Raw genomic sequence first — 16,035 nt, forward strand, 5'->3', positions numbered from 1 at the left:
CAGATTTGTCAGAGGTGAGGCTGGGTCTGGGGGCTCCTGGGAAGGCACCTGAGTTCCCGCAAACCTTTACTCCTCACTGGGGCCGGAACCTCTTTTCCAGGGAGAATGTGGGATAGTAAGATGTATAGTATTCCTCAGAGGAGAAGCTGAGGGATGCAGGCGTGCTGAGAGGAGGTATTGGAGCTCAGGAGGCAACTGTAAGGGGGTAAAATGGTAGGTAAGGAGGTGGCCGTGTGGCATGAAAGCAAGCTTGCTGACTAGGTTGCTTTGCCTGCAACATCCTTGGCATATTTTGAAGATGTTTACTGGGACCAGTGGTTTTGTTTCCCACTCCAAACCCCTGACAGCTGAATGAGACTTGAGACAGCAGTGAGTCCAACCTGTCATGTGACACATGGGAAGGCTGATGACCAGATGTGGCAGTCCCCTGGTCGAGTAACAGCAAGGGACAGGGCCAGCTCTGAGATGGGGCCCAGCTCCCTTGCCCAGCCAGGGAATGCCCTTTCTGCTACAGTGCTTGGTGCCCAGAGAGAAGAAGGACTCCTGTGCGTGGGAACTGGTTTTTCTGCTCTTCTTCATTCAGGGCCCATGCAGCCATGGGCACCGCCTGCTGGGCTGGCTGCTTTGTTCTCTGCTCAGCCCAGGCCGCCTGCCTGCCTGCCTGCCTGCCCGCCTGGGGCAGGGCCAGCCTGCGCTTTCTCTTTGCAGGGCTGTGGGCATCTATCTGCCTGGAAGGTTTAAGGAGGGCTGGCCAGGTATAGTCTTCGTGGGGGTCACCCATACTCTGGAGAAGATGGAGGAGGGAGGCCTGAGGAGGTCTGGGCAGGGGCAGGAGGAAGGAGGCTTAGAAAGAGGATGAGAACACTGGCTTATTGCTCTTTGGACCTGGTCTCTGAGCCCTGTCTAGGGTGCAGAGGGCCTTGTCCCAGCCCCCACCTCCACTCCCACCCTGTATCTTTCTGAGGAGAAGAGGAGAAGCCTGGAGGAAGGGGGAGCCACTTCAGGGCCAAGCCCAGGCTTCTCATCTGTGGAGCAAGATAAGCTTCTTGTGTGGACCCGAAGGTGTTCCCAGACTGCATGAGCTCTGGGCACCCAGCAAGGCCCCTCACTCTGAGAAATGTATCCGTTGGACAGCTTGAGGCCAAATCTGACCGAGGATTCCATTTGTGCCCATACCGTGTTTCCTTTAGCCTGGCAGTTCCCTCAGTTTAGCCTGCATCAGAATCCCCTGGTCTGGGATAGCCTTCTCCCCCACTCTGATTCAGTAGGTCTGGGTGGGACCTGAGCACCTGCATTTCTGCCAAGTTCCCAGGTGCCCTTGCTGGTCAGGGGTCCACACTTTGAGAACCACTGCTCCAGCCTTTTTAGACTTCCAGAGGAGAGGGCTACATCTTCTCAAAACCCACTGCTATTGATTTGGATTTATAGTGACCCTATAGGACAGAGCAGAACTGCCCCATAGGGTTTCCAAGGCTGTTATTTTTACAGAAGCAGACAGCCACGTCTTTCTCCCTCGGTGTGACTGGTTGGTTTGAACTGTCCACCTTCCAGTTTGCAGCTGAGTGCTTAACCACTCTGCCACTAGAGCTCCTGCTACATCTTTGTAAATCTCTTGCCTTTGAGTCGATTCTGTCTCATAGCGACCCTATAGGACAGAGTAGAGCTGCCCCGTGGAGTTTCCAAGGAGCGGCTGGTGGATTCAAACTGATGACTTTTTGGTTAGCAGCCTAGCTCTTAACCACTGCGCCACTGAGGCTTCTTTAGTGCCCCCCTTCTTCTTCCCCTCCCCCAGTCCTCATAAGTAGTCCTCATTTGGGGAACAGAAACATTGGCTGTAAAGTAAACCCCAGCAGATAGGATCATTTTTTTTCCCTTGAATCGCATGCTAAAATGGGGGACTTGTTCTTACCATACCCAAGTACCCTCGGTGGCCTCTCAAAGGAAGGACTGTGGCTTTTCCTGAATCCTTTTGATGCCACTGGTCTCACAAGTTTTGAACACTGTGGAACCTGACAAAATCATTGCCATGACAACCCGGGCTTAGCTCCTGATTTTGTTCCAGTCTAAAGGCTAATAGCTTTTGCGTTTTCTCAGAATTCAGCCTCCCTAAATGGACTTTTCCCCAACCTGCTGTCACAAATCACTGCTACTCCTTGCTATTTTATGTATAATGTCTTCCGGGGGAGCAGCCCCAGAGGTTCTCCACAGCACTCTTCCATCCGAGGCAGGAATCCCCCCGGCGCCTGAATTCCTGGGATAAAATTCCACAGTCTCAGGTCTAGTGTAGAGGTGGGGTACAAGGGTAGAGATGAACAGAAACGTTTTGTGGGGGCCTGTGTCAGGAGTAAGGAGATAGGGTGGTACAAGCAGTTTGCAATCTGCCACTAACCTAAAGGTTGGTGGTTCAAACCCACCCAGCAGCTCCACAGAAGGAAGGCCTGGTGACCTGCTTCTGTAAATATTACAGTCAAGGAAGCCCTACTGGGCAGTTCTACTCTGTGACACATGGGGGTCTCCATGAATTGGGATCGACTCGATGGTAATGGGTTTGGTTCTGGGTGTCAAAGAGTGGAGAGGTCTCCCTCTCCCAGGGAGCAGGACCTGTTCGGATTTCCCATTCCTCTGGAGGAGGCAGAGAGGGAGGGAGACTTCCTCAGTGTCTCAATGGAATTTGATGCACTTGACCTCCTCCTCGAAGCATTCTGTTCTGGCTGCCGTGTCACTGGCCTTCTCTGGTTTTCCTTGTGTGGCCCTGGCCACCCCTTCTCAGTCTTCTTTGCCATCCCCATTCTAAACGCTGGCATTTCTCAGAACTTGAGGCCAGGGTCTCTTTTCTTCTGCTCTGATCTACACCCTCTCACCAAACCAGCTCTCCAGTGCCATGTCTTTAAACAGCATCCTTGGGCTCCCAGTCCCAGTCTTCTTTTTCCAGTTCTGACCTCCTCTCTGGCTGGACCCCAGACTGTTATCTAACTGCCTTTTGGAAACCTGTCTCCACTTGCTCTCAGCACCATCTCAAACAAAACATACCCCACCTCACCTAATTCTCCACCACATCTGCTTCTCTTCCAGTCTTCCCCACTGGGGTAAATGGCACACCCATCTCTCTACCCATCCAGACACTAAAGCCAGAAACCTGGGTGACATCCATGCTACCTCCCTCCACTTCCCTATATTAGTCAGGGTAGCCTAAACTATTCTGCAGTAACAAATAAACCCTAACATCTCAGGGACTTGGCATAGTATTATTTATTGCTTGCATACCTCACCGGCCAGTGGAGTCACCAGAGATGGGAGGTGAGCTCCACTTTTCACAGCCATGCAGGGATCCAGGCTCCTTCCATCTTGGAACATTGTTGCTCTCAACATGTGACCTCCAAGCATGCTGCTGAAAGGGAAGAGAGAGGAAGGGTATGAAAGCTTACGAGGGGTGTCTTAGAGCACAGTTCATGACTCTCACCCACTTAGCATTGGCAAAAACTCAGTCCTGGTGTTCCGGTGAGCATAAACAGCTCAGCACACTCACCGTGTCCAACCAGTCTGTCATCAAGCCCTGTCAGCCCTGCCTCCAGACTCTACCCTATGCAAAACTTTCTCCATTTCTGCTGCTATCACTCCAACTCAAACCCTTGCTCCCTCACTTCAAACCATAGTCATATCCTAACAGGTCTCGCCAACTCTGCTTTTCTGCCCTTGAAATATATTATCTTCCCAACCTAATCAGAGCATGTCACTCTTTTCCTTAAACCCCTCTGTGGTAAGCCAAATAATGGCCCCGAAAGATGTTCACATTCTAATCCATGAAACCTGTGAATATGTTACCTTACATGGCAAAAGTGGCAAAAAGGACTTTGCAGGTGTAACTAAGGATTTTGAGATGGATTATTTGGGTGGGCCTAATGCAGTCATGGAGTCCTGGTGGCACATTGGTTAAGAGCTTGGCTGCTAACCAAATGTCAGTGGTTCGAATCCACCAGCCGATCCTTAGAAACCCTATGGGGCAGTTCTACTCTGTCCTATAGAGTTGCTATGAGTCAGAATTGACTCGAAGCCAATGGGTTTCGGTTTTTTTGTTGTTGTTTGTTTAATGCAATCATAAAAAAAAAAAAATCAGTTGCTGTCAAGTCCATTCTGACTCATGGTAATCCCATGTGTGTCAAGAGTAGAACTGTGCTCCACAGGGTTTTCAGCGGGTGATCTTTTGGAAGTAAATCCCCAGGCCTTTCTTCTAGGGTGCCTCTGGGTAGACTTGACCACCAATCTTTCATTTAGCTGCCCAGCGTATTAACCATTTGCACCACTCAGGGACTCTGATTCATAATAAAAACCCAGAGCCAAACCCATTGCCTTTCAGTTGATTCTGACTCATAGTGACCCTATTGGACAGAGAAGAACAGCCCCATATGGTTTCCAAGGAGTGACTGGTGGATTCGAACTGCCAAGTTTTGGTTAGCAGTTATAGCTCTTAACCACTGCACCACCAGGGCTCCCCGACTCAGAATAGGCACTTAATATTTCTTGAATAAATTAATGAATAAGAGAGAGGGAGGGGGAAAAGAAAGTGAGAAGAAAAAGGATAGGAGGAAGAGGGGAAGGAAGAGATGGTAGAGAAGGAAAATCAGAAGAAGAAGGAGATGAGATGTCTTGAAATTTCCCAGTCCCTGCAAAAGGAAGTGTTGTTGGGATTGGCATGTGGAGAAGATGAGGATATAGAAGCTGGATTTATTCTGTGTGAGTGGAAGGAAAAGAAGTTGCCACCCTTTGGTTGAGAAAAACTGAAGGCTCTCTCAGGAGCCAACTCCTACCCTCCTAGGCTCCAGGGAAAGAGCCCTTGGAGGGATCAGATCTGAGGCCAGATCTGGTCCTGTCAGAGGGGAGAGAAGATGAAAGCCTATCTCTCTTTCTGCCTGGGTCAGGCTAGGAGGTGATAGCTGCAGGAGAAATGGGCAGGTAGGCATCCTGGGAAACCCTGAGGAGGCAGCTGTGAGTCTCTCACAACACTGGTGATGCAGGCCAGAGGGATGAGCAGGGGCTGTGAGCTCCAGATGAGGTCAGGGACACTGGAATTTGGGCCCCTGGGGATGGGATCTAGTTCTAGGCTTCCACCTGCCCTGGGGTGGCTGGAGATATCCTTAGGCCTCTTAGTCTCTGAAGGGAGCCCTGGCTGTGGAACAGAAGGAGGCACCAATAGGGCTTGGAGAGTTGTGGGGGATGGACCCTGACAGTGCCAGGGCTGCAGAGTGGAATGGGAACGGGGGAGCCGTGGCAGATGCCCCTTGGATGAGGGAAGGGAGCCCCAGTCTCCTCCAAGCCATCCTTTGAGGCACCAGCAGGTCTCGAGTGAGTCTTTGGTCCAGAATTGAGCTCTAGTCACTAGAGAGCCAGCCCCCCACTGGCACCTGGAAAGACAGTCGTAGGGGATGGAGACTTGCCAGGGTCCTGCAGTGAGCCTGTGGCAGAAATAGACTAGAGCTCAGGTCTTGTGGCCTCCAGTGTAGGTGCTGAGGGGAAACCCTGCCTTTTTCCCTTCCTCTGCCTCAGACATCACCTCCACAGCTTTGTGTTCTTCCCCACCGTAGCCCTGGTGCCTAGATGGTGCCTGGCATATGGTAGGTGCTCGGTAAATAGTTGTTGAAGGAAGAGATGTATCGTCGCCCTGCCACTGCACCTATGATTCCCCCAACCTGGGGTCCCCCTCTCATCTTCCATCATCCTGCCTGACCCCTGCGTTCCTCCCTGACCCTCAACCCTCAAGATTCTGCTCACTCCATCTAAAGTGCCCCCGTGACCTTAAGAAACGTCAGCTGGCAGTAGCAGCTGGCCGTGCTAGGGCCTGTTGTTCCACATCAAGGGAACATCTGCTGGCCAGGGCTCCTGGGGCATGAGCCCAACAAGACCACACTCTACGGCCAATCCACAGTCAACACGGGACACGGCAGCCAACGATGGGGCTCTTTCAAGGACATGGTGTCATAGGCAGCCACTTGCTGGCTTGACATCCCGCTGTAATAATTGCTGTGACACTGGGGCCCGTCTTCCCCTCTCTGGCCTCAGTTCCCTCGCATTCTTGGTTTGTGGTACTTAAAACTTTCCATGGTGCTCTGGCTCCCACATGCTGCCATTCTGTGAGCAGGAGGCTATCTGCCAATGTAACTGGTGTGAATTCCAAAATCATCAGGTCTGAATTCTGAGGGACAGGGTTGTCTGCACCCAGAAGCTGTGGGGTGCCTTCTAGTGCAAACAACACCCAGGAGTCAGGGACACCAACAAAGAGGGTATGAGCATGTGAGGATGCCCAGGCCCCTTGCCTGAGCAACCCCTACCTAGGCTCCCTCTGTGACCTGTGAGCAACCCTCCCCCCTTCTCACTTCGGAGGGCTCTGTTCCAGTTCCCAGCTGGGCCTCTCAGGGAAATGATTCCCAGGGACACCTAATTGCAATAATGAAATAATAGTAATAATAACAATAGTGCAAGGCACTAAATGCTGACAGCCCAGGGAGGCCCTAAGAGGTCTACGTGTATGAGCCAATTCATCCTCACAACATCCTAGTGAGGGGAACATTGGAAGTCACCCCACTTTCCCTTCTCTGGCACAGAAACCCCCTCCACAGCCCATCCTTATAGACCCCTCAGCACGGTATGGCCCTTTTATGGAACTCTGTCTTCTCTGCTGTCTGACCTGCCACACTTCTGCTCCCTCCCTATACCTTTGGCTGCTGGCCTTGGATTTCCTCACTACGTGTGATTCCTCTGCCCACCTCATAAATATGGGGGCTCTCTCCTCCAAACTCTTCTGGCCTTATGCCCTTTCTCTGGTGGATTCTCCCATCCCATGGCTTCACCCACTTCCCATTAAGCTGGAGTGAAAAGCAAAAAGTGGGAGGGCTGAGCCATGAGGAAGGACAGAGGGCCTTAGGTGTCACGTTAAGGTATATGAGGGAGCTAGGAAGCCACTGGAAGGTTTCCGATAATGGTGGTGAGCAATAGGACACAGCCAGATGTTCATTTTGGAAAGACTGCTCTCAGCTTTATGGGTGTGGGGGACTTTGAGTGAGGAGACCACTCAGGAGCCTGTCACCATGGTCCAAGTAAAAATAATTAGAGGTTGGGGAGACAGAGAGTAGGTGGTGGATCCCATAAATATTTAGAGGTAAAACAAGCAGGACTTGGTGACTGATTGGATACAGAGATAAAAGGAGGACTCCCAGGTTGCCACCTGGAGGCTGGACCAGGCAACCAGGTTTTAGCAGGTGAGTCTCTGGCCCTTGAAAATGGGAGTGTCTAGCAGGCCACTGGCGAGTGAGTCAGCCCTCAGGGAGCGGTTGGAGATGGAGGATTGGAAGTCTTCTGGTTGTTTAGTCCATGAGTGTGATGACTTCATCCAAGGTGAGTGGGGCAGGTGGGCTAAGGTCAGGGCGGCGGCAGCATTTGCAATAAAGGAGCTGACAGAGGAATTGGTCCCAGAGAGATGGTGTCCCTTGAGATGGGTGTGGCCAGGTGTGGCCAGTAAAGTAAGAGCTGAACATGTTGGCTGGATTTGTCAGTTAAGAGGTGACTGTGACTCCAGTAAGAGCCATTTCAGTGGAGGGGAGGGGACAGAAATCAGACTATAAGCATGAAACACGAAGAGGAGGTGAGGAGGTGGAGACGGGAGTGCAGAGAGCCCCACTGAGAGGTATGCAGGGCCAGGAAGAGAGAGTGGATGGTGGACAGAGGGATCCAAGGATGCATGTAGTCCCAAGGCCGGAAAATCTGATCGTCAAGCTTGATATTGCCTCCCACCCAGCTCACATCCAACAAGCCACCTCACTACCTCACTGTGTGTGTGAACTCTCCTTCAGTGTGTGTGTGTAAGAGAGAGAGGTCAGTGTGTGTATACATGTGAACCCTCCCTCAGACAGTGTGTGTATGTGAGGCCTCCTTCAGACAGTATTGTGTATGTGTGAACCCTCTCTCACTGTGTGTGTGTGTGCGCGCGTGTGTGTGTATGAGAGAGAGCTCCTCTCAGTGTGTGTGTGTATGTGAGCCTTCCCTCAGTGAGAGAGAGAGTGTGTGTGTGTGTGTGTGTGTATGGCTGAGCCCATGCTCACTGTGGTTGTTTTCCTCACAGGCTGCCCTGGCATGTGGGACAACATCACTTGTTGGAAGCCTGCCCGTGTGGGTGAGATGGTCCTCGTCACCTGCCCTGAACTCTTCCGAATCTTCAACCCAGACCAAGGTATATTTAGCCCAGGGGGCTTCAGGACACACTCGGTTTTGCCTGCTCTGCAAGGTTGGGCCCAGGCCTTCCTGGGTATCAAGCGTCCAGAATACCAGTGGCCTCTGGCAGCAGATGTTCCCTGCTCCGGAGCTCACATGCTGGTGGGGAAGATGAAACCACAGACACACATGCATACATAGGGACATGGAGGTGTCCCTCAGATGTGGCACCAGGTGCATGTGGAGATGCTGGTGTCCCTGGTAGGAGCAAGGCTGTGCTCTCAGATTGGATCGATCCTGACTCTATCACTTACCATCCTAGGGACCCTGAGCAAGGTAATTCACCTTTCTATACCCCAGGTCCCTAACCTGTAAAAGGGGGTTAAGAATAGTGTGGTTACTACCTCACAGGTGGTGTCTTAATTATCTAGTGCTGCTACAAGAGAAATATCATAAGTGGATGTCTTTAACAAAGAGAAGTTTTTTCTCTCACAATCTAGGGGTCCAAGTTCAGGGTGTCAGCTCCAGGGGAAGGGTTTCTCTCTGTCAGTTCTGGGGGAAGGTCCTTATCTTCAATCTTTCCCTAGTCAAGGAGCTTCTCAACACAGGGACCCTGAGCCCAAAGGATGGGTTTTGCTCCTGGCACTTCCATCTTGGTGGTACTGAGGTCCCCATGTCTCTGTGCTTGCTTCTCTTTTTTATATCTCAAAAGAGATTGACTTAAGACAGAGCCCAATCTTGTAGATTGAGTCCCTCCTCATTAACATAACTGCCGATAATCCCACCTCATTAACGTCATAGAGGCAGGATTTACAACACATAGGAGAATCACATCAGATGACAAAATGGTGGACAATCACACGATACTGGGAATCATGGCCTAGCCAAATTGACTGGTGGGACACAATTCAATCCATAACAGGTGGCTTTATGAGGAATAAAATGAAGTGATGCACATGGACATGACTTAGCTTGGGGAGCCTGGCAGATTTTAAATGTTCAGTAATAAATGTGAGCTGATACCCTCATCATCACTCATACTGACACAGAGGTGCTCACTGGTAGAATGAGACATATGAAGAAGGCAGCTGGACACAAAGACACCCACATATACACAGACCCACTCAGGTACTGTCCTGAGCCCCAGGCCTCCCTTTGGGTGTGTGTACAGTGGCTCCCCAGGCCAGTTCCAGCCATTCATCCAAGGCCTTGTGGAGCCCAAGGAAGGTTAATGTCCACTGTGACTCTGGGAAGGATCCTCCCCACCACTGCTCATGGGTGTCAAGGGAGGCAGGGCCAGACCCTGATAGCACTGACTTAGGGCTGGGCAGGAAGAGATGGTGGGGCTGGGCTCTAGGCAGGTGATGTACCGAAAGCCGTGGACTCCTGAGCCCTAGGCTGGGGTGTCAGTTAGAGGAAGATGGAGGGCTAGGGTTCCTGGGGGGATCAGGAGGAGTCTGCTGCATGGCCATACACAAGTCCCTTCTGACCTGGGCCTTGGCACCCTCCTTCATCTGCTTAAGGCTTAGGCCAAAGTCCTCCAAGTGGAGAGTTTCCAAGCTCCACTCTGTCAGGAGTCCTGTCTGCCACAGTCTGCTCACGAGGCTCACCTGACAGGCTCTTTCTGTCCCGTGAGAGGCAAAAAGCAAATTCTCTTTCTAACCTTGGAATCCAGCAACTTTGATTCTGTCCTGGAGGGAAAGGCACTTGCAGGAGGTTGCAGAGGGAAATTGCAGCCATGCTGGGGCCCCAGGCCCCTGTTTTTGGCTCCAGTCCCCAAACCAGAGAAACGAAAAAAAACAAAAAAAAATCAATGTCATTGAATTGATTCTGACATATGGTGACTCCATGTGTGTCGGAATAGAGCTGTGCTCCATAAGGTTTTTAATGACTGATTTTTCAGAAGTAGATCACCAGGCCTTTTTTCTGAGGCACTTCTGGGTAGACTTGAACCTCTAACCTTTTGGTTAGCAGCCAAGTGCATTAACTGTTTGTACCACTCAGGGACTCCAAGATGAGAGAAGGGAGGCTTATGGGTGGTATACACTATCTTGCCTCCCCCCACCTTCTCTCTGGGGCCTCTTTGCCACACCTCCCACCTCCAGGCCTCCTGCCAGCCCAGAAGGAGGGTGACAGTTAAACTCTCCCATCCTGAGGGCTTGGAGACTGGGTATGATCCAAAGCTGGAACTGGGAGTGGATTCGAAAGAGGAGACCAACAAGGAGATGCTGAGCTGAGGGTGCCTGAGACTAGGGGCGGCAGGCCCTGTGGAGGCTGGGATGCAGCCCGTCTCTGATTCATTTCCGTAGAAACCACCTGAATCACTTCATTCGTACGTTCCTTTTATTCAGTCATTTATTGAAACTTTACTGAACATCTACCATGTGTCAGGTACCACACCAAGACTGCTCCTTGTCAACAGAAAAAACACAAAATGAATCAACAGTGAAACAAGGTTTGCTTCAGCTACACTTTTCTCCAGACCGAATCCCCCCTCCCCACTGGTAATGCCACAGTGAGCTTGCTATTTGCAGGGTTTGGTAAGGCAGGGCCTTTGAGCACCTTTATTCCCAAAGCTTGATTAGTGAGACTTGCCTTAAATGCTTAGAAGGGAGGGCGCGCAATTTCTCATTTGATTTCTTGGTTCCCTGGTAGCTCAGGGCTGAATTTCACATTTCCTGTAGTAGCTGTCTCTTTGTGGGGTGTTGTAGTGCTCATCTCTCTCCTGCTCTCCAATGCCCTACTCATTTCTCTCGAACTCTGTTTTTCCTGATCTGGAGGAAGAGGTACAAGTCACCAGTGTCTGCAGCTAGTCCCCAGCTTGTAGTCTTCCTCCCTTCTGGGTCCCCAGAAGAGTCTCTCTCTAGTTTCAGGGGGGTGGGTAGAGGGAAAGTGATCAGCGGGGCCCAGTGAGAGCAGACCACAACTTCCATCTCCTTACTCACCTCTGTGTTCTCTCTCACTCTGTTTCAGCTTGGGAGACCGGAACCATCGGTAAGAGGAACCTTGGTGAGGACAGGCTGCTGTCCATCTGTCCATCCTGTGGGAACCCAGCATCAGGAGATCTCAGTGTCTAGCTGCGGGGATCGGTTCGGGGAGGAATGCTGCCCTCTTGCCCCTGTCTGAGCTCATCCCCCCTTGGGCATACTGGAGTGGTGGACACAGGAAAATGGGAGACACAGTGCTTACCTTAGGGCACCCATGGGCTGGTTTGGGAGGATGAGTTTCAGAAATGGAAGGGTTGAAGAACATGCCCAGATGTTCACACGGGCACATGCCTGTGTACACCTTCAAGCTTCAATGTGTGCATGAGTCCACACAAATACTGACATCACTGGTGGCCGAGAAGTTGGGATGCACAGCAAGTGAGATAACAGAGAGACCTAACTATGAAGCATGCAGACAGAATAAAGAAGAGACTGGGGAAGGCTTCCTGGAGAAGGTGGCCTACCAGCTGGGCCTTGGATTTTGAGAAGTGGAAATGGGGCTTCATTGCTAGTAAGGGATTTGGCATGAGGAAAGGTCAGAAGTGGGAATAAATACTATAGTAGTGAAAGGAGGAAAAATGTTGTGAGAATGAAGTCTTTGGAGTTCTGGGTTCCCTTTAATGACAGCAGTTTGGAGGCTAAGATGGAGGGTTGAGCACCAAAGAAGAAACCCCAAGCCCTGGCACCAGGCTTCTGTTCTTTGCCCCTTTATTGAAAAGACCCAGTTATCCTTTTCCATTTCCTCCCACTCCTCCTGTGCTCCAGAGGCCCTCCGCTTTACATCCTCCTGACTGACAGTGTCCCATTTCCTGTGGTTCCAGAGGGGAAACTGAGTCATGGCCTAGCCTGAGCATTAGAGAAATGTGAACCGAGTGAGGCTGGCTTTAGAAGGTGCAGTGAGCGTGTCAGAAAGGTGTGCACCTGCTGTGTGTGATGCTGCCTCTTGGTCAAGAGCCCACATCTGGTTCCAGGGGCAACCTTGGCCTTCCAGGGTAGAGAGTCAACAGTGGGTAGCCCTGGCACGCTGAAAAACCTGGAGTTTTGACTCATGCCATATCTGTATTTTGCAGGAGAGTTTGACTTCGCTGACAGTAACTCCTTGGATCTCTCGGGTAAGGGAATAAGCTGGGGTTGATGGTGGACTGGCTGGAGGGAGGGGCTCTACCGACCTGTGAGCTTGGGACCCACATTCTGGCCAGGCTCTGCCCCTCTGTGGCTGTGTGGTCTTTGGCAAGTTGCCTTCCTTTTCTATTAAAGCTGTGGATTTTAGTCACCAAAACTTGCACTTAAGCACACACACTAAACATTTTGCATACAATTTCAGGGGAGTTTCAGATCTCTTAAAACTCCTTCCTGGACTTAAGTGAAGAACTCCTGGGTTAGATGGTCCCTAGCAATTTCTGAACACAGACCGTAGCTCTCAAACTTTAATTGTGTATGTTAACCACCTGGAAGGCGTGTTAAAACATAGATTCTTGGGCCCCACTGCCAGAATTTCTGATTTAACACGGCTTGGGGCAGGGACTGGTACTTTGCATTTCTAACCACTCTCCCAGAAATCCCTGAGTGATGCAAACAGTTAAGCCCTCAGCTGCTAACTGAAAGGTTAGAGGTTGGAGCCCACCCAGAGGTACCTCAGAAGAAAGGCCTGGTCATCTATTTGCAAAAATCAGCCCTTGAAAACCCTACGGAGCACAGTTCTACTCTGACACACGAGGTTGCCATGAGTCGGAATCTACTCGAAGGCAACTGATTTGATTTTTTGGGTTAACCAGTCTCCCAAATGATGCTGATGGGCTGGCCTGGGGAGGTCGCACTTTGGAAACCACTGCCCTAACATTCTGTACTCTAAAAATCGCTTGTCCCCTATGAAGTTGCTGGAGCGAAACGGCCTAGGTAGTTCTCATGGAGTAGGCACAGTCAGTGCGGGGTTTTGTCAATCTGGAGAGCACTCTGTGTGCTAGAGATTTCTGTCAGAACAATAGAGGTGCAAATTCATGAAACAGTCCCAAACAAAACGATTTATACTTTTCTGAGCCCACACTGTATGTGTTATAAAAAGAAAGAAAAGAAAGGAAAGGAAACGGCTTTTATCCCTAGGACATTTTTATTATTGTGTTTCCAAGCAGCTTCCTTTTCCTCTTCCCACCACCCTCTTAAGGGCACAGCAGAGAGGAAAGGAGGCCCAGGGAAGGGACAGGACTTGGCCAAAGCAGCAATTCCCCTGGGACATTCAGAGTTTTCAAAGGGGTGTTCAGAGGGACTGGGAAGGAGGTTGCCAGGAGAAGCCTGAAGCGGCTTTGCTGAAAGAAACCAGAGTTTGGCATCACACTGTGGGACAGGAGTGAGCTCCTTTCTCTCGCTGGGCTTGCCAGACCTCCTGCATCTTGTGTCAGAGAACTCACAGTTGGGGAAGTGATGGAGACAGGCTCCCGCTCTGGGGAGAACTGCTTTAGGGACAGCTCAGTCACTCTCTGCTGCTTCCAAAGACCCTGGGAGTGAGTTTCTGGCTCTCTTGGCTTAAGAGAACTGGCCTCAGACCTTCCAGCTCAACACAATGAGGACACACAAGTTGGAAAAATGGAGAGGCCGCTGCCTTTTGCCTGAACATCTCCACTGATCTCCTCTGTGCCTCCGTCCTGAGTCCCCAGAGATGGCCCTTGCTCACAGAGAGGAGAATTCTGCCCAGCAACATCGGTGCAGGGGCTCATTTTCTCCAAGTGTCTCTCGTTTTATATAATCTCCTGGTCCCTGAGTCCTATGTGGGTCTCTGGTGGGCTCGAATAGTTAAGCTCTAGACTGCTAGCAAAAGGTTGACGATTTGAACCCATCCAAAGGCAAGATAAGATAAGAGAAGAATCACCGGGTAATCTGCTTCTGAAAGGTCACTGCCATGAAAACCATATGGAACACAGGTCTACTTGCAGCAACATATGGGGTCACTATGCGTTGGAATTGACTCGAACGCAAGCCCACCCCCCCTTTTTTTTAGTACTATGAAAGGGAGAGGAGTCCCTGGGTGGTGCACATGGTTAAAGACTCGACTACTAGCCAAAAGATTGGCAGTTTGAACCCACCCAGAGGCTACTTGGAAATCAGGCCTGGTGATCTGCTTCTGAAAGTTTACAGCCTTGAAAACCTTATGAACGGTTCTACTCCGCACAGATGAGGCTGCCATGAATTGGAATTGACTCAATGGCCACTAACAACACCAACACCAAGGGGAGAACCATCCCCACTTATAAAGTGAGATTTTCCCCCATCCTGTTATACCAGTCAAACTCCCTGGAAGCCAGTCTGGGAACAGGTGCTGGACTGGAGTAAAAGGGGGCTGCTTGCCTGCTTGCCTCCTCTGGACATCTCTGGCTTACTGTTACAGACAGTCAGGGGAGAGGAGAATGCAAGGAACAATCATTAAAGGCCAAAACAGCCTCAGGCACAGTGGAAAAACAGCCCAGAGCCTACTCTGCAGCCAGCAAATGACTCTTAATGGCCATGACTGGTCCTGCCCGCTTGGGAGTCCCACAAAATTACCTCTAAAGTTGATCAAAAGAAAATTATAGTACGTTAGTGACAGGAAACAGACCCCAAGGCCTGAAAGGCAAAACTTTGTTTTTAAAGCATAACCAGATATCTTAATCAGATCTCCTGCTAGGTTAGTGGAGGCCTGGTGCCGTGTTCACGAAGGCCGGGTCCTCATTTGTCTGTCCCTGCTGGTGGTGAGGATATTGCAGCTGCTGGGAGGCTCTGAGCTCCAGGTGCAAGCATCACCTGGAGCTGTGCTTCTCAAGGTGTGGGAAGGACAGCACCTCACAGTCCCCTGAGGTGATTCTGGGTTTCACCTCTATCTCCTGAACAAGAATCCCTGGGGGTGTTGGGCCAGGAAGCTGCTTTTGAGTCTCCCAGTGGTTGTGTATGCTGACGTTTGAGAAGTGTTGACCCAACGGCTCAGGCCTTCCCCTAGCATTTGCTAGTTCTGGAAGAGAGGGAAGCAGGGATGCTGGATTCAGTCTGGCTCGGTCCCTTCACCCCTTGTTGTTAAGATATCAGCTTGTCCCTTGCCCACCTCTCACCCTCCTGGGGTGTCCTTAGTAAGGGCATAGCTCGTGAGCTCCAGGCCATCAGCAGTCACTGATTGTCCCAGACAGTGGAGGATTTTTTGAGACTTCGGTTCCCATGCTTTCTAGATGGGCACATGGGCTTCCAGGAATTCCCACTAAGAAGTAACTTTCTAATAAGAATTTCAGGGCCCTTTGAAGTCCCCTCGTTGCCTTACCGAGTTCTCTGTTCACTGCAGACATGGGGGTGGTGAGCCGGAACTGCACGGAGGACGGCTGGTCTGAGCCCTTCCCTCACTACTTTGATGCTTGTGGGTTTGATGAGTATGAATCCGAGACTGGGGACCAGGTGAGTGTCTGCCCTGCTGGGTGGAGGGGTAGGGTGAAGGGTGGGGTGGAGGGGCGTTTCCCCAGGACCTTGACTCCTGGTGGAACTGCAGCAAGCTCAGCTCTTTGGGCAGTGAGTGCAATTCAGCCAGCTTTCATGAGCACCTACTGTGTACCCAAGCCAGATACACTGAGGAGAGGATATTCATTCATTCAGCCTGGGCTGAGAATCAGCTGGTGTGCTGCCTGAGCTCCCCACCCCCAACCCACCATGTGTTCCCCGCCAGCCTGGTTCCTCTTCCAGGACATTGGGCCTCCTAATGATCCAGCAATTGAAGGGCTAATACTGGGCCCAGCAGGGGGCCTCCTGGTCTCTTCTCCAGCTCTAAGGCTGGTGCCTGTTCTGATTGGTCAGTGCCCTTGCCATACTAGAATAAAATTCTTGGATTCAACAAGCATTTATT

General features: G+C 51.0%; 1 protein-coding gene across 5 annotated transcripts in view; it reads left to right on the forward strand.

Moving 5' to 3' along the window:
- Positions 1 to 16,035, forward strand: part of ADCYAP1R1 (ADCYAP receptor type I) — a 64,708-nt gene that overhangs the window by 20,783 nt on the left and 27,890 nt on the right. For all 5 annotated transcript variants that reach the window (XM_064290121.1, XM_064290118.1, XM_064290119.1 and 2 more), the window contains 4 exons: positions 8,111 to 8,218; positions 11,173 to 11,193; positions 12,257 to 12,298; positions 15,484 to 15,593. In XM_064290121.1, coding sequence (XP_064146191.1) covers positions 8,111 to 8,218; positions 11,173 to 11,193; positions 12,257 to 12,298; positions 15,484 to 15,593 — 281 coding nt within the window. The remainder of the gene's footprint in view (positions 1 to 8,110; positions 8,219 to 11,172; positions 11,194 to 12,256; positions 12,299 to 15,483; positions 15,594 to 16,035) is intronic.

Source organism: Loxodonta africana, chromosome 8 (assembly GCF_030014295.1).
Source record: "Loxodonta africana isolate mLoxAfr1 chromosome 8, mLoxAfr1.hap2, whole genome shotgun sequence".
NCBI lineage: Eukaryota > Metazoa > Chordata > Mammalia > Proboscidea > Elephantidae > Loxodonta > Loxodonta africana.